General features: G+C 35.4%; 1 protein-coding gene across 2 annotated transcripts in view; it reads right to left on the minus strand.

Moving 5' to 3' along the window:
* Nucleotides 1-373: 373 nt before the first annotated feature.
* Nucleotides 374-18,501, minus strand: part of AEBP2 (AE binding protein 2) — a 50,107-nt gene continuing 31,979 nt past the window's right edge. The window contains exons 4-10 of one of the 2 annotated variants that reach the window (XM_084879177.1): nucleotides 16,763-16,949; nucleotides 15,767-15,868; nucleotides 13,593-13,717; nucleotides 9,161-9,228; nucleotides 6,152-6,265; nucleotides 2,448-2,474; nucleotides 374-1,924 (exon numbers count right to left, since the gene is read on the minus strand). In XM_084879177.1, the coding sequence (XP_084735303.1) occupies nucleotides 1,879-1,924; nucleotides 2,448-2,474; nucleotides 6,152-6,265; nucleotides 9,161-9,228; nucleotides 13,593-13,717; nucleotides 15,767-15,868; nucleotides 16,763-16,949 (669 nt within the window). In that variant the 3' untranslated portion in view covers nucleotides 374-1,878. The remainder of the gene's footprint in view (nucleotides 1,925-2,447; nucleotides 2,475-6,151; nucleotides 6,266-9,160; nucleotides 9,229-13,592; nucleotides 13,718-15,766; nucleotides 15,869-16,762; nucleotides 16,950-18,501) is intronic. The other variant, XM_084879178.1, reaches the window with a different exon arrangement.

Genomic DNA, 18,501 nt, shown 5'->3' on the forward strand with positions numbered 1-18,501 from the left:
ATAACTAATAAATTTTAAAAAATAAAAAAATGAAAAATAAATAAAAGCATATCCTCGGGTGAGGATTAAAAAAAAAACGTTCACATTTACTTGCCAATCACAATTGATGGTAATAATGTTTACATACAAATTAAATACACTTTAATTCATTTTCATTCCATATTTTTTGGTGTGTTAATAGAATCAGACCAAACTTAGATAAACAACAAAGTACCATGAGTGAGTACTTGGAGGCTAATCAATAACCATGAAATATGGTTTTGAATTTCCATAAAATGAAAAACTTTGATTTACTGGATCCCTAAAGAAAATATTAGATGTATATTGTAGATGTTTTAAAATTTAATTGAATTATTACAATTTTGAAGCTAAATGTGATTTGCTTTTGTTTTATTAGAAAAAATACTCAGCAAGGTCTACAATCATTGGTCAATTAAGAATGACTTACAAGAACATGAGGCAATAAAATAAAACATACAGGTACAAACTATATATCTGAAACACTTCTATTTGGCAATTTTTTAACAAACCAAAATTTAAAAGAACAAAGAAGATTGCAGATTTCTTCCAGATACAGAATAAAGCAATTAATGAAGTGCTTAAGCAAAGAAACAAAAAACGGTAAGAAAACACACTGCTCTTTTCTTTTTAAAAATAAAATCACATTTGCTACAGATCATATGGATAATACCCTTATTAAACAACCATTCCAGAATGTCTTATAGTACCAGTGCTTTTATTTGCACTTCATTTCATTTTATATGACTCATTTCATGTATATAGCTCTTTACCCCATTGTTTACGAATAAAGTCCCCATAACTTTTATTTTAAAATATTTTAAAGTAAAGGAGATATGACTTATGTATCATGAAACTTTCCCATTTTGGAACCAAAGGCTTAGTTCTATATTTTTGTCTATTCTTTAAAAATTTAGTGTAAAAACTGCTGGTTTTTATATCACTGTAGTAAAGTGAAAACTCCTCAATCAGAAGTATTTTCTGCAGTTTGACTGCATATAACCACATACTTTACAATATGTCCTTCCAACAGTAAGGAAATGATTGATTTCACAGTCACTGTCAGAAATGAGTGCCATAATTCTATTATGGGTATAGGTCCTCCCTCAAAGACTTTCTGGAAGGATGTTCAATGTGTTTTGTTCTTAAAGATATTAACAGTAGTACATAGTCCCTTTAAGTCTGCAAAAGACATTTATTGTTAAAGAAGGTGCTTTATTAACAATTCCTCTGGCAGCACTAGTGAATTACAATATCCTTCAATATTATTTCTACCCATAATATATACATTTAACTTTCATGCCTCTAGAAAAACATCTACAGTACATTTCATAATATAAAAATATATTACAAATCTGCTGAATTATTTACAAGCAATGTTCTATTATCTCTATGCAACATTTGTTTGATACAATACTAACAAGTTACACATATTTCCATTTCTGTAAGTTAAAAAAAAATCCATATGGCTTCTTGCCTAACAAAGCAAGAAAGTGATTTTATTCTCTTTTTCAAAACCAACTTTGGTGCATAAAGGATTCAGTTTGACAACACTTAAAAAAAATACAATTTTTCTTATGTTAAGAAAAAACTAATTAACCAGATGCTTTCCTCAGGAAAAAAAAAAAATTAGAGGTTTATGTAGGTTAAAATGAAAATAAAGGATTATTAAAATATTTGAAATAAAGGTTTTTCAAAAACCGTTAACAGATTAGTTATATAGGTAAATATTAACATACTGTACTCCATGAGAAAACCCTAGTCCTGAAAGGGGAGCCACCAGACATACGGCAACACTCTTTAACAGAAATGTGCAGCCCTAATTCGAAAGACGAATATTTAGTTGATTGCAAATGTCGTTCACTGTTTGCTTAAATACAAATTGAACACTTTTCTTATCAGAGTTCTGCAAAAGAACACAAATGGCAACCAATCACATCTATTTATAATTGATAATTTGCATTGCCTATTATGTCCTAATGTGACTTCAAATCAATAGACACTGTCAAGATAAATATCCTTACAGTGCTTTTGGTATTTGTATAAGCACACACTGGAACTGTTTTTCTTTCCAATATAAACTACTGCAATCACTAAAGGGGGGGCGGGGGGAAAGCAGCTTAAAGCAGCAAGCATGCAAAGCCTTTAAGAAGCTGTTCCACTAAGTTGCCAAAAGAGTGTTTGCTCAGTCTCCCACAGTACCATTCCATGAAAATGTGGACATACAGTAATATATTAATATATTCCACAGAAGAGCCTACTTCATTCACAGAATGTTTACACTAAGCATAAATATTATTCTAAATATTGGATTAAAAAAGAGGAAGGGGGTTGAGTCTAATGTGCAACTTTTACTAAACCCATTGTCAGTGACTAAGACTGCAGGTGTCCCCGCTTGTTTGCTTTTTATGTATTTATTTATTTTTTACCTCTTCAACCTCTTCTGCGGCATTGTTCTAGAAAGAGAAAAAAGGAATATTCTTTTATTCAACATATCAAAAACACATTAAGTAATTCAAGAGACATTAAAAATATTTATAAAATATAAGCAATGTGATGATCATCGATCATCATTAAAATTTACTTCCAAAGCATTCACACATAATGAATGCAAATTTAGTTACAAAGTCTATAGCCTTTTAATTAATCCTTTTTATGTAGCCTGCTAGTGTTATTTCTAAAAAAAAAAAAGATCTCATGTCTAACACATACATTTTAACCAACTAGTACTATGGAAACTAATGTTTAAAATCTCAAACAGGTTCCTTTTAGTCTTTAAGATATTTTTAGAAGATTTGCTATGCTTTCATTTTGAAATGTGCATAAACAAATTATTTCTCATAAATCTAGTTAGAATAACTGCTTTTTCACAAGTTTTCCATACCAAAATCCAAAACACTTAATGCTACACCGCAATAAATTTATTACTCTGAACCACTTCAGGGTAAACAATTCTAACTTTCAAAATAGCAGGAGTATGACAGTTCAGACTCAAATTAAATGTTAAGATTAAGGTAGTTTAAAAATGAAATCAGTAAGTACTATAGAATTACAACGAGAATATGCAATTCCTATGCACTTGTAACATCACTGGTTCTGAGTGTGAATGATTTTTTTAAGTCATTTTCACTATAATATCTAAATTGCTTCCTATAGTGCACAAGAATGGGGTGGGAAAAGCTGGTTCTGAGAGAAAGGAGACCCTTAGAGAGGGGGAAGTAGAAGGCGGGACAGAAACACTGAAGTTAGTCTTTATCATATAATTAAGAATGATTCATGCCCTTTTGTCAACACTCTGCCTGAGAGAGTTTACAACCAGTTGTAATAGCAGGGTGGCTCTCCAAAAATATCTCTCTTTTAGAATGCTAATTTTAATTACTCCCTTCAAAAAGTAAGCAGAAATAACTTAAATTGGGTAACAGTAAATAAACAATACTGAATTATTTCTTAAACTAGAGGCCCAGTACATGAAATTCGTGCTGGGAGTGGGGGTGGGGCAAGGGGGAATGGGAGTCCCCTCAGCCCAGCCTGCACCCTCTCCAATCTGGGACCCCTCGGAAGATGTCCGACTCCTGGTTTAGGATCGGGCCTAAACCAGCAGTCAGTCAAACATCCCTTTCACAGCCCAGGATAGCTGGCTCCTAACCACTCACCTGCTTGCCTGCCTGCCCCTAACTGCCACTCGGTGTGTGTCCCCCCCCCCCGCGGCCAACCCGGCTGATCACCTCTCTCTGCCTGCTGGGATGATTGCCCTTAAGTGCCACCCCGGCCACCTGCAAAAGCCCCTGCCTGCCCATGTTGTCACTCCCAACTCCCCGCCTCCACACCAGCATGGCTGCCCCAACTGGCCCCCCACCAACTGGCCTGGTCACCCCTAACTGCTCCCTTCTGCTGACCTGGTCTCCCCTCACTGCCCCCATCTGCCAGCCTGGTCTCCCCAAATTGTCCCCCCTGCCTAGTCGCCCCTCACTGATCTCCCTGCTGGCCTGACCCACCCCCCCTACAACTGTTCCCCTCCCTTAGTAGCCTGGTCACCCCTAACTGACCTCCCCTGCAGGCCTGATTGCCCACAACTACCTTCCCCTGCTGGCCATCTTGTGGCGGCCATCTTTGACTACATGGGGGAAGCCATCTTGTGCAAGTGTGTGAGGGTCAATTTGCATATTACCTCTTTATTATATAGGATTATTAGTATAGATAGTGACTTTTCCGTATTTTCAGTGGTGGATTTACCTCAATCTTCTTCCTTGAGATATTTCATTTTTCTTTATACCACTTAATTTCTTTACAACCCAGATTGATCCACAAAAACAAGGTTTTACTGAACTTAGCACCAAAAGATATTTTAAAATTTATGTTTGGAGTAGGAAAAACTGAGTCTCAGTGTTTCCACATGGCAAGGCCCATTATGTTGGAATTTGATTCTCAGAAGATGTCTCAAATTAAAGAAATCCTATTGCATTGACTAACATTCCAAAAAGCATTGTCATGGAATGAACCAAACCTTCAAAGTGTTAATTACTTCAAAATCTGGCACAGACTCCTTCTGATAGCTAAAAATTTGGGATCATTCCAAATTTTTATATGTCCTCTTATTTTTTTTTTTTTAAATATCTTTTTATTGATTTTGTACAGAGAGGGAGAGAGATAGTTAGAAACATCGATGAGAGAGAGTCATCGATCAGCTGCCTCTTGCACACCCCCTACTGGGGATATGCCCACAACCAAGGTACATGCCCTTGACCAGAATCGAACCCGGGACCCTTCAGTCCCCAAGCCGACGCTCTATCCGTTGAGCCAAACAGGTCTCGGCTGTCCTCTTATTCTTATCCAATATATTCCTGTTGTAAAATACTTGTTAAATTAAAATTTATTTTAAAAAATAGAAATTTTATTCATTAAAAGTGCCTTTAGCCAAGTCAGTGTGGCTCAGTGATTGAGCATCAACCTATGCCAGGACATCATGGTTCGATTCCCATACTGGAGTTACAGGCACAATCTCCAGTGTGTGTGTGTGTGTGTGTGTGTGTGTGTGTACACATTCAGGAGGCAGCTGATTAATCATTCTCTCTCATTACTGGTTTCTATCTTTCTCCTTCTACCTCTCTGAAATCAATTAAAAATATATTTTTAAAAGAGTGACTATAAAGCATTTTCATCACTTTTTTAAAAATATATTTTGATTTCTAAGAGAAAGGGAGAGGGAAGGAGAGATAGAAACATCAATGAGCCGAAACCATTTTGGCTCAATGGATAGAGCGTTGGCTTGGGGACTGAAGGGTCCCAGGTTCGATTCCGGTCAAGGGCATGTACCTTGGTTTTGGGGTGTGCAAGAGGTAGCTGATCGATGACTCTATCTCATCGATGTTTCTATCTCTCTTCCTTCCTCTCTGTAAAAAATCAATAAAATATATATTTAAAAAAGAAAAGAAAAGAAACATCAATGATGAAAATCATTGAATGGCTGTCTCCTGCATGCCCCATTGGGGATTGAGCCCACAACCTCAGCATATGCCCTTGACCGGAATCAAACCTAGGAACTTTCAGTCCACAGGCCAATGCTCTATCCACTGAGTCAAACCCGGCTAGGGCTCACCACTTTTGAAATTACCCAAGTGTATGTCATTTGGGTAGAGGCAGTTTTGAATTCAGTCACATAATATCTGTGTAACTTTGGGCAAGGTATTTAACCTCGCGCTTCAGTTTTCTAATCTGTAAAACAGAGACAGTGACACCTATTTCAAAGGGCTGCTTTGTGAATAAAGTATATGTAAAACACTTAGCAAAATGACTCAGCACATAGCCAGAAATGTTGGGTCTCTTTTCCCCACCTCTAATCTACCCCATATTTCATAAGCACAGCACACTAAAACAAAGGTCAAATTAGAAAATTATTAGAAATGTAAACACTGGGAGCTATCTCTTAAAAACAAACAGTACTATATTATCTTTCTCACTACTGTAATTTATAAATCTTTGTGATGTAACTGCCATATAGAAAACTGGGGAAAACAAGATTATGCTTGGTACTGAATTCAGTACTTAAAAAATAAATCCTAACCTTACACCCAATAATTAGGAAGATTTAAAAATTATAATTCAGAAAGTAACATTAAATCAACAATTAAATTACCTGTATATGTTTGGGTCCAAAAGCAAGGCAGTATCTTTGGGTAGCTTTGATAAATGAACTACTTTAGTTTTCAATTGATGTCGCTCACTTTCATTCACCCACACGTCAGGCAGACTATAAATTAAAAAACAAGCCATATATAAAATAACATTAATTTTAAATTTACCCCTCATTTACCTTCATATATACCCAGCCACTTCTGCTAGTTTGACAGGGCTACCTAGGTTAACAAGCTTCTCATAAGCCAAGTGAACTCAACAATCTAGGTAGTGAGATGAAGAGAAATAGCAAGGTGAAATTTTAGGCACAAATTTGGGACGCATTAGAAATTTTTGATGGCCAAGTCATATCAAACTTAGAATACACTGCTTGTCCTTTAGCTTGCTGAGTGAAATTCACATTTGAGCTTGACATGATGGAAATTTGACAGAGTTTCTTCATGAAGAAATAAGTAAAAAAAAAAAACACACCAAATTCCACTTTTTAAAAATTTCCAAAATCAAAGAAATGTAATCCTATAAGGAAATTCAAATGAAAGCATTTTGATATTTGGATTGATCAATTTCCAGAACTGAGAATACAGACATTTAAACATGTATTTTAAAAGAAACTATAGGGTTGGCAAAAGCAGGTTTATAATTGTTCATGTGAAAAATAATATAATATAAACCAACTTTTGCCCTACCTTGTATATTTATGACCTTAATATATAAAAATAGCTCTTACAAATTAGTATGAAGGAGGTGAACATTCATTAGGGATCGAGGGACAGGGTAGACAAAGCACACTAACCATCAATTTACTACAGAGATACAAACAGTTTAAAAATGTTCTTACTGCCCTAGCTGAAGGGTCCCGGGTTTGATTCCAGTCAAGAACCTCAGTTGCAGGCTGGAGCCCCAGCCCTGGTGCAGGAGGCAACCAACTGATGTGTCTCTCTCCATCGATGTTTCTCTGTCTCTCCTCCTTCCTTCCACTCTTTCTAAAAATCAGTGGGAAAATATTCTCAGGTGAGAATTAACAAACAACAAATAAAAATTATTTTGCTTATAATCAAAGAAATGCAAAATGTAGGAATGTAATAGTGTTAATAAAGAGAAAAACATTTTCTAATGTAGATGGGATTAGAAATTGCTAAAAACTCAGGAGAGCAATAGTTAGCAAAAACTAACATTTTGCATAGTTTGTATATTAGTAGACTTTAGAATATCTTTTATTTAACAGTAAAGAAAAATGGGTAACTACAATGTTCAGCAAAAAAACAGCTCATTAAATACATTTTACAGGGCCATGGATTTATTTTTTTAATAATTTTTATTTTTAATTTTTAGATAGAGATAAAGGAAGTGGGAGAGAAACAACAATCGACTGGCTGCTTCCTACATGTACACTAGTGATCAAGCCTGAGCCCCAGACATATGCCCCAACCAGGAATTGAACTGGTGACCTCTTGGTGCACAGGACACCACTCAATCCACTGAGCCACACCAGCTGGGCTTCAAGACCATTTAACAATGTCTTACACCAGTCAGAGAAAGGCAAGTATCATATGATTTCACTCATGTGGAATCTAATTAACAAAATAAATTAACAAACAAAACAGAAACAGACTCATTAGGGAGCAGACTGACAGCTGTCAGGAGGTGGGTTGCCAGACTGGGTGAAAAAGGTGAAGAGATTAAGCAAAAACTAAAACATACACACAACACTCATAGATATAGACAACAGCATGGAAATTCCTAGGGGTGAGTGGGGGAGGGTATAGAGGGGATAAATGGTGATGTAAGGGGACTTGACTTGGGGTGGTGAATACGAACTTATATGCATATATACATAACCCATATATGCATATTCCATGGACACAGACAATCGTGCAGTGAAGGCCTGGGGAAGGGGAGAACTGGATGGAGAGGGTCCGTAAGGAAAGAAAGAGGACATCTATAATAGTTTCAACAATAAAGATATATTTTTAAAATTATTACTTTTTAAATGCCCAACAGTTTAATTTCCATAAAACCTAAAAGGGAAAGAAGCTTAATAGTCACAAGATTTATATATATATATATATATATATATATATATATATATATATATATATATATATATATATATATATATATTATTGATTTTTTTACAGAGAGGAAGAGAGAGGGATAGAGAGTAGAAACATGGATGAGAGAGCAACATCGATCAGCTGCCTCCTGCACACCCCCTACTGGGGATGTGCCCACAACCAAGGTACATGCCCTTGACCGGAATCAAACCTGGGACCCTTCAGTCCACAGGCAGATGCTCTATCCACTGAGCCAAACCGATTTCGGGAAGAATTTTTTTTTTAAATAAATTATTCAAACAAAGGGCCAACTAAGGCTGCTTGCATACTTGAGAGTCACTGAAAATTCTAAAAATGACCACATCCAATTAAAAATATTTCACAGATTATCTCTTTAATCCTGACCTCAAAATATTTCATAGTTTATTGTCTATAATTCTGTTACATTTGAATTCAATATTAAGTAATTTTTGAGTATAAGATTTTTTAAAATATATTTTTATGAGTTCAAAGAGGAAGGGAGAGGGAGAGGGGGAGAGAGATAGAAACATGAATGATGAGAGAGCATCATCAATGGGCTGCCTCTTGCACGCCCACAGTGGGGATTGAGCCCACACTCTGGGCATGTATCTGGACCAGGAATCGAACCATGACCTCCTAGTTCATAGGTTAATGCTCAACCATTGAGCTACACCAACCAAGCGAGTATAAGATTTTTCCCCTTTTTTCCTCCATTGCTCCACACCACCAGGTTCCCACCTCACCCTCTGCCCTTTCCCCACCCCCCATTGTCCTCATCCATAGGTGCACAGTTTTTGTTCAGTCTCTTCCCGCACCCCCACGCTCCCTTTCCCGTAGAATCGTTAGTCCACTCCCCTTCCATACCTCTGATTCTATTATAAGATTTAATAAAAGACATTAGTCTATAAATTACACATAATATTCCAAATACTTACATATCTTCAGGCATCCAATGAAGCAAAAGTTTTATCTTTCCAGAATCCTCTTTTCTCTTAGCTATTACCTAATAATGATAAGAAATCATAAAAGTGATTTGTAACACATTTTTCTAATATCATTAAAAGGTACTTTTAATGTTGAACTAATTAATTAAGTTCTAATTAAGAACTTTTAAGTGTTGTATCCTGAACTATATATCACCACCACCACATCTTGTTCTGCCTTGTTTTTTCCCACAATTTTACCTCTGATTATGTACTTTTTCAAAAGAAAGAGAAAAAAGGATCTGAAGATAAGGTTTGTATAGCCAAATAGAAAAACCAGCCCAGCCAGTGTGGCTCAGTGGTTGAGCATCAACCTATGAACCAGGAGATTAGTTTGATTCCTGGTCAGGGCACAGGAATCTCGAGCAGGGAACAGCAGGAGGCAGCCGATCAATGATTCTCTCTCATCATTGATGCTTCTATCTCGCTCCCTCTCCCTTCCTTTCTGAAATCAATAAAAGTAGATTTAAAAAGAAAAACATACTATCTTTATTAAGAGTCTGAAAATGCTATTTACTCTCCTAAGTCTGTGGCTTAGCTAGAATGCTACCAAGGTTCTACATTGGTTAGAATATTTTTTTTAAATATATTTTATTGATTTTTTTACAGAGAGGAAGGGAGAGAGAGAGAGAGCTAGAAACGTCGATGAGAGAGAAAAATCGACCAGCTGCCTCCTGCACACCCCCCACCGGGGATGTGCCCGCAACCAAAGTACATGCCCTTGACCGGAATCGAACCTGGGACCTCTCAGTGCACAGACCGACGCTCTACTGCTGAGCCAAACCGGTTTCGGCTGGTTAGAAAATTTTTAAAGAACAAACAGTAAAGAAAAAATACTTCTAGGAAGGGAAAAGTCTATCATTTACAACAGAGATATTTTTTGTTTGCCTGGTTGGTTGGTTTTATTTTAAATGAACATCAGCCACAGTATTTAGGTTCAATCTTAAGGAATCCATATAAAAAGTGAATCAACCTGAACAAAAAGTCCTATAGAAGGGTAAGAAAAACAACATACTTGCCATTCATTACCAGATTCTGAAAATGAAGGTAATACTTAAATAAAAATGGATCAAGATGGTATTTTGTAACTTACAATTTCCATATTAACAAAACTAGCACATTAGTGTTTTAATAATCTAAATCTCAATATTTTTACCAAGTTTAAAATCTAAACAGCCAAACAAAATTATGTCATCCTCAAAACATATTAGAACTAAGTTAAGAATAGCACTCTGTGCAAAAATGAAATGCATTCTAATCTCCATTCTGAGAAACCTATAGTCAATACCCCAATTCTAGACTTGACAATGAGATTAATTAAAAAGCACAAAAGACAGAGCTGAAATATCTCAGGGAAAAAAAAAAAAAAAAAAAAAAAAAAAGATATGAAAACAATGCAAACCAAGAAAGCACAGCAAGCTGACTGTAGAAATCTGCTGACCTCTTCTGGAGAAGGCTCGAAAGAAAATGTTTCAATTAAAGAAGACAAATTAGGTAAACTGCACAGCAGAGCTTCATAGATACATTTTCCTACAAATGGTTTCATTATCAGTATGATTTTTCCTATAAAAGTTAATTTAAAACTAGGAAACTTAAAATACCTCCACAGTGTCACTTGAGGGTAGTAAGTCACTCTTATTACTATTTCTTAAATTTATAACAAACATGTTTCATGTTCTTAAAACCTCTCAGGTGTTTTCTACAGCTAGAAAACTTATTTTCAAGGTCACAGACTATTTTGACTGTCAGTGTATTTTTAAATTTCTTCCAAACTCCTTATATTATCACCACTATTTTTAGCTCCTTTATTTTTTTCTTTTTTGATCATCTCAATTTCTCCACAGTAAACGTAAGGATTTTATCGCAGGAGCTGCTCTAATGAAAGCAAGTAAAAGTTGGGAGCTTCACTTATTAAAATACAACCTTCTATACCACTCCCTATTCCCTAATATGCAGAAACACTTGCTCATTATTAGATCATTATTTCATCGGCTTTACTGTTTATTAAATGTTAAGCCCCAAACCTTGGTCCTTAAATTTCTTTCTTTTTTTTTTTTTTTAATATATTTTATTGATTTTACAGAGAGGAAGAGAGAGGGATAGAGAGTTAGAAACATCAATGAGAGAGAATCATCGATCAGCTGCCTCTTGCACACTCCCTACCAGGGATGTGCCCACAACCAAGGTACATGCCCTTGACCGGAATTGAACCGGGGACCTTTGAGTCCGCAGGCCGATGCTCTATCCACTGAGCCAAACCGGTTTCGGCTAAATTTCTTCTCTTTTCTATTTATACTTAAAGAGTTCCTAATGATCTCATCCAGTTTGATAACTTTAAATATCACTAATTATGCTGAAGACTTCCTTATTTTAATTTGTAGCCATTTCTATCCTCTAGGTTTAAATATGTGTCAATCTCCCTACGTAGTGGCACAGGCCATTACATGACTTTACAGAAAGTGCTGAAATTAGAGCTCTTAATATTCCCCTCTCTCTCCCTGATCCACTCACCACTACAGCCTCTGTTTTAAATGGCAATTCCATCCTTTGGCCAGCTGTCCAGGCAAAAAAAAAAAAAAAAAATCTGAAGTCAACCTTTCCTTTCTTTATCACATCTGGCATGTGATACAACCATAATTCTTATCAGTACTACTTCCAAAAGATATCCAGAATCTAACTAAATAGCCCATACCATCACTTTCTTTAAAGTTTTACATTTTTACTAACTTATTAGTTTATGCTGTCTCTTCCACTAGAGTATTGGCATGCATGGTTTACTGTTCTGTTTTAACCTGTTTTGTTCATTGCTACATCAATAATATGTGGCACACAGTAGGTGCTCAATATTTAAGCAAATAAATTATCCCAGTTGCTACACTATGTGCCTGGGAACCACATCTTATTGAACAATTTATAGACCTGCCAAATAATAAACCTACATTATGAAACTTCAAAGAATAGCCAACAATCCCTGCTGAGCAAGCTCCTAATCTTGCTGAATTACAATAAAATTCCCAGTGCAAGCACTTTAACTTAGTCTTCAAACCTAATTTTCCTTCCAACCCTTCCATCTTTATTTATATAACTACATTTCTAATGTTCTTTTAAAAGAGTATAAGAATACTATACCTTTCCTTCAACCCAAACTCACATCTCTCATGTGTTTCAATTTCTTTTGTCTAATCTTTTAATTTCCTGCCTTTAATTTTAGAAATAAAAATCAAATTGGAAATTTATTATAAGAGATGGAAAAATACCGCCAAAACCGGTTTGGCTCAATTGATAGAGCGTCGGCTTGGGGACTGAAAGTTCCCGGGTTCGATTCCGGGAAGGGCATGTGCCTTGGTTGCCGGCATATCCCCAGTGGGGGATGTGCGAGGCAGCTGATCGATGACTCTCTCTCTCATCGATGTTTCTAACTATCTCTCTCCCTTCCTCTCTGTACAAAATCAATAAAATATTAAAAAAAAAAAAAAAAAAAAAAAGATGGAAAAATACAGATGCAAACCAGTGGAATCACTAATATCAATACTGACATTTTGTATTTAAATTCTCATGCATTTTAATTAAACTATGAAAATACAACCTTAATTTAGTGTATTTTATATTTCAACAGCCAAAATTAAATAAACTCTTTTTCCAGGGATTCAAATGACTAAGACTCAGGTCTAAAAATTTTACTTCTACTAACTTACTGTCACCATACTACAGTAATTTAAATATCACCGGTCAATAAAATGGAAAATAGCATGGGAAGAGAGAACACTTGATTAACTCTTAGTCAACCAAAAATATGTTGAGTACTGCTTTTTCAAATTTTATAGTTTTCTTTTTCTATGTTGAGCAACATAATAATTCCGCTACTATAGTGAGTACCTAGTATCAAGAAAGTTGGAATTCATCAGTGGAACAAAACAGAACAAAAATCCCTTCCCTTCACAAAGCTTTGATTTGATAGCCATTATCCATTTTCTGTTCAACACAAACTTTAGAGGTGTGTTTGGATGTGAGGGAGGAACATGCAGTATTCAGGGATGTGAGCTTAAAAGGTAAGTCTAATGTTCTAATTTTACAAATGAAAAAAAAATAAATAAATAAAAATAAAAAAAGACACCAACTCTGCCTAGTGGCCCAAATAGCTCAAATTAAAGGCTAAAATCGTCAATCTAATAATAAGATGTCAATTTGTGGACAATGAAGTTTTATAACCAATAATAGGAAAAGAAATTTTTAATGTTTGTAAAGCAAAAAGTTTTGATTTTTCTTGTTAAAATGTATTTTTGTAAAATTTGAGCAATTTAGACATATTATGAAAGTCAAAATACACATTTTCACAAACCTATGCAAATAATTTAAAAAACAAAAAGCAGAAACAAATACTTACAGTACTATGAAAAACAACACTGTGTCCCTTCCCTAAACTTTCTATATGAGCTGAGAGGTTAAAGCATATGGCTCGATGTCTTATCGCATCCAGTGTTTGTGCATCGAAGAAATCATGTGGTCGTGCTAAAAATCAATACAAAAGAGATAAAGAATATGTTCATAAATACAACAGCCATCTAATCCATTTTCCACATAAATATGTAATAATTAAGACGGAAACAACTAAGAAGTATAAATTAAATATTTAAATCCAAAATTTTCTTTGCTTTCAAAACACAGAGTCTAGCTGACAAGATAAGGATGTCACAAAAGCAAAATCCCAACTAATTAGTGCACATGAGTTAATTCAGCCTCTTGGTGTGTGAAGATCTAACTTCAGAACTTACGATTCCACATTTCAGCTACTATATTTTTCATGTAATTTTGTATTTTATTCCAGTCTGTCTTCCAGCACCACTCTGCATTTTCAACAATCTGATGACTACCTCCATTTATGTAACACACTTCGATTTCATTCACCACAATCAAATACATATAGAATGCATTTCAAGAACATTTTACATTAATCTGTAATCAAAATTTTTCCAATTTTAACAATGGTAATATTGTTTAGGGGTTTGCGGTAAATACTTCTTGTTTATAAATAACATAAAGTAACCTTTTAGTGTGTTCACAACAAACTTATACATTGAATATTTAATTTGGTAAGAACGTTTTAAAAAAGTTTTATTTTCATCCCACCAATACTACAAATTAATATATGTAATTTTATAAGATCATCTGTAATTAAAAATTAAAATTTACCAACAACAGAAGAAATGGCTTGATTTCCAAGTACAGCATATTCTGAATTACATGTAGCTGATTTACTACACTATTCTGATTTACTACTGTGTGTAGTGGATTTACTTCCACCATTCATGGAGCTGTCAGAACACTAATCCACCAGAGCTTTTGGGGGGAGCAGGGGTTTTTTACAAGTTGGCATTCACAAAGCAACCTAGATATCTCTGTCGTCGTTGGATTTTTCTCAGAAAGAAATAAACAAAAACCAACTAGTTACAAACTAGCAGAACCCATAAGACTAAGAATGAAGTGATGAGAAATCAAAAAGAAAAAAATATTTAACATTTAGAAGAGGAAAGGTTATGATTTTACTTAATGCTGAGAAACAAACCCGCTTCCCATTAGATCTTTGACTACTGGGAAAAAAAAGCATACTTTCTCCATGCTTTTTCCTGGGAAGGATAAGCACTTAGAGAAAATAAAAGTAGGTGAAGGTGGGTGGAGGGATGGGGACATCTGCAATAGTGTCAACAATAAAGTTTAAAAAAAGAAAACTTCCCCTAAATCATTCAAATCTACCACTCCTCATTCAAGATTCAAACATAGATATCACTAGAATTAAATTTATAAGGCGCCCTCAAACTTAAGATTCTATTTTATTCAGACCTTAACCAAGTTATGTCCACTATTATTAACGTATCAAAGTACTAAACTTGACCTGGCCAGTGTTCTAACTGGTTAGTGTTGGTCACAGGTTTGATTCCCAGTTGAGAGCATGTACCTGGGTTCCAGGTTTGATCCCTGGCCTGTCAGGGCACATGTGGAAGGCAACCAATCCATATGTCTCTCTCACATCTATGTTTCTCTACCTCCACCCCACCCCACCTCTCTCTACTCCACTCTCACTTTTTCAATGGAAAAAATATCCTCAGGTGAGCACTAACAACAACAAAAAACAACAACAGCCTCCAAAGTAGGTGAGTGTCATGATCCATTAGAGTAAGGGAAGAAAATAACATTTTCAACTCACTACCTTTCAATAGTCCTTCTTGGTAACTGTTTTATGATGTGAATTACCAGTATTACCCGTATATGCTATATACATATGTTAGAATTATGTTAATCAGCTTAACAATAACCCACAACCTTCGGACCAACTCAAATTTTAGAATTATGTACACAAGCATTTTTTTTTTAAACTGATGACTCATAATCAAAAGGTAACTGGATCCATAACCTAATAAATTCAGTAGAACTTTGAAAAATAAATGTTTGATTTCAACAATAAGAAAGTTAAGAGTTGCCGAAACTGGTTTGGCTCAGTGGATAGAGCGTTGGCCTGTGGACTGAAAGGTCCCAGGTTCGATTCTGGTCAGGGGCATGTACCTTTGTTGTAGGAGCATCCCCGGTGGGGGGTATGCGAGAGGCAATTGGTCGAAGATTCTCTCTCATTGATGTTTCTAATTCTCTGTCCCTCTCTCTTCCTCTCTGTAAAAAATCAATAAAACTTTTTTGTAAAAAGAAAAAGAAAAAGAAAGTTAAGAGTTTAAAGAGGTTTATTTTTCACTTGTGGTTTGTTCATCTGTCCACTACAGCTTTGTAGTAACAAAAAAAAGTTCAGTGTTTTAGAGATAATTGTCTGCTTTAGAGTCTGGATTAGTGTCGGGAGTTTATCCTACCCTCTACTCAAAAATCCCAAGAGAAAAAATAAGATGCAATCATTTTTTCTTTCTAGCTCACCCTGCAGTAAGTGGCCTCCCGTTTCAATGACAGCTTCACTCATATTTCTTCATTCAAAATGCATTTAGTTAGCTAGCTGACACTGAGAACCACGCAGGGCTCCGGGGTCTCAATTCCTGCTCCCAACACTGACAAGTCTGGTCATCTAATTGTGTTCTACCCTAAATATCCAGGACATATCTCATAATCTAGAAATTAAGCACATAACAGTTGTATGTGTGTGTTACAATAGACTGTGAATTGCTGAAACACAAAAATAGTTTTGCTATTCACGCACATCACTTTGGAGCAGGTATAACCTATCTTAACTTTTACTTGTACTTTACCTTTAACATGTTCAATTTTTTAGAAAAACTCTTAGAAACATCAATACTGCCACCACGTTTTAAATTTTCTTAACTTAGAACAAAAAGTAGCCCTCAAAATATAATTCTATATAGTTTGTATGCTAAAGCCATATAGACTTGCACTCTTAGCTACTACAGATAAAACTGTCATTGAATTCTCACATTGTCCCACAGTTATCCTATGTGTTTATTGCTGTTAATAAAAGTAGATGAAAGAGTAAAACCTGTTTTTCATGAGAGAACAAGATATAAATAAAAGCAATGTAACAACACAGATTTTCAGTGAAACACTTACGTAACGAGCGTCGTCTTTTGTTCTTTAATTTCCTTCTTTTGTTCATTCCAGCTTTAGAAGGAGATTCTTCTTTGGCCTTTGGCTGGCTAGAAACTTTTGAAGAGTTCTGCTGACTGAAGTGTGTGGGTACGTGGCGAGCTAGCCCTCCCTGAGAAGCAAAGCTGGCATTGCAGCCACCAACAACACACTAAATAAAAATAAAAAAGCATATCAGGGATGCTGTATTGGAAACAAGTACATTTTCAGAAGTAAATCAGCAAGTTATAGAACTCATTCCAGGAAATAAAATCCTTTCATTTTATTTTATAAGTTGCCCAAAGTCAGATACATTAGGTAGTGGCAGAGCTGGAAAATAAAACTCCTTTTAACAGTGTCATTAATAATTACTTTTTTATTTTAAATACAGGAGACATATGGGCTCTGAAGGTACTCGGCATTACAAATAAAAATATTTGATGAAACCGGTTTGGCTCAGTGGATAGAGCGTCGGCCCGCGGACTGAAGTCCCAAGTTCGATTCCGGTCAAGGGCATGTACCTTGGTTGCGGGCACATCCCCAGTGGGGGGTGTGCAGGAGGCAGCTGATGGATGTTTGTAACACTCTATTCCTCTCTCTTCCTCTCTATAAAAAAATCAATAAAAAAAAACATTAAAAAAAAATATTTACCCATTCTAGGGTGCTCACTAAGAGGTAGAGGAATGATTCAAGGTTTACGTCAAATCATTGTCTATTTTATGTCCAGTACTATGCAAGATTCTGTCAGTGTGAGGATGATTGAGAAATAGATTAACCCTGAAAGTGCTTATATGTGGTCACCAATACATACATATAAAGTAACTTCAAATGACTATAATCAGGAGTAAGGCACAGAGTGCTATGGGAATCCTGAAAAGAAGCAGTCAACCATATCCCATACTTTAAAATATTGGATTTATATCTTACAAGGACTCTATGAATAGTGTGGTCCTCAGTCTGCATAAAGAATGCTCATCTATAGACTCCGACCATGGGAAGTTCAGTATCCAATTGTTACTGAATTTTTAGAATGTAAAAATTTACTACACATTCTTTGAGTACTAAGAAAGAACAATGCCTTTCAAAGTTTCCATCTTCTGCAGATTACCATATTGTCGACTACAGGAGCCAAATAAGGCTACTATCACTAAGAAACCAAATTTTTAATTGTATTTAAATTAATTTTTATTATTGATTGAGGTGAAATTCACATATCATACTATGTTAAAGAATACAATTTAGTGTTGTGTATTAACAATGCTGTATAACCATCAACTCTATATCCTTAACAAATTTTTTCTTTTCTTTTATTAAAACCATCTAGTAAGAAGTAGTGCCTTTATGGTTTGTTTTTTTATTATTATTGATTTTAGAGATGAAGGGAAAGGGAAATACAGGTAGAAACGTTAATGATGGGAGAGAATCACTGACTGGCTGCCTCCTGCACACCCCACACTGGGGATGGAGCCCGCAACCCAGACATGTGCCCTTGACCGGAATTGAACCTGGGACCCTTTAATCCGCAGACTGATGCTCTGTCCACTGAACCAAACCGGCTCTTGCCCTTTATGGATTTTATTTGTATTTTTTTAATAACCATTTTGATTTTTAATTTAAAACACAATACTTAACTACTGAAAACTTTTAAGTATGTTAGAACAATTTGGGTATGTGTCTCCCTCTGCAATTGTAAATTTTATATCTAAACATAGACCAACTGTTTA

This window comes from Pipistrellus hanaki, assembly GCF_964339955.1.
Source record: "Pipistrellus hanaki genome assembly, chromosome: 3".
Lineage (NCBI taxonomy): Eukaryota > Metazoa > Chordata > Mammalia > Chiroptera > Vespertilionidae > Pipistrellus > Pipistrellus hanaki.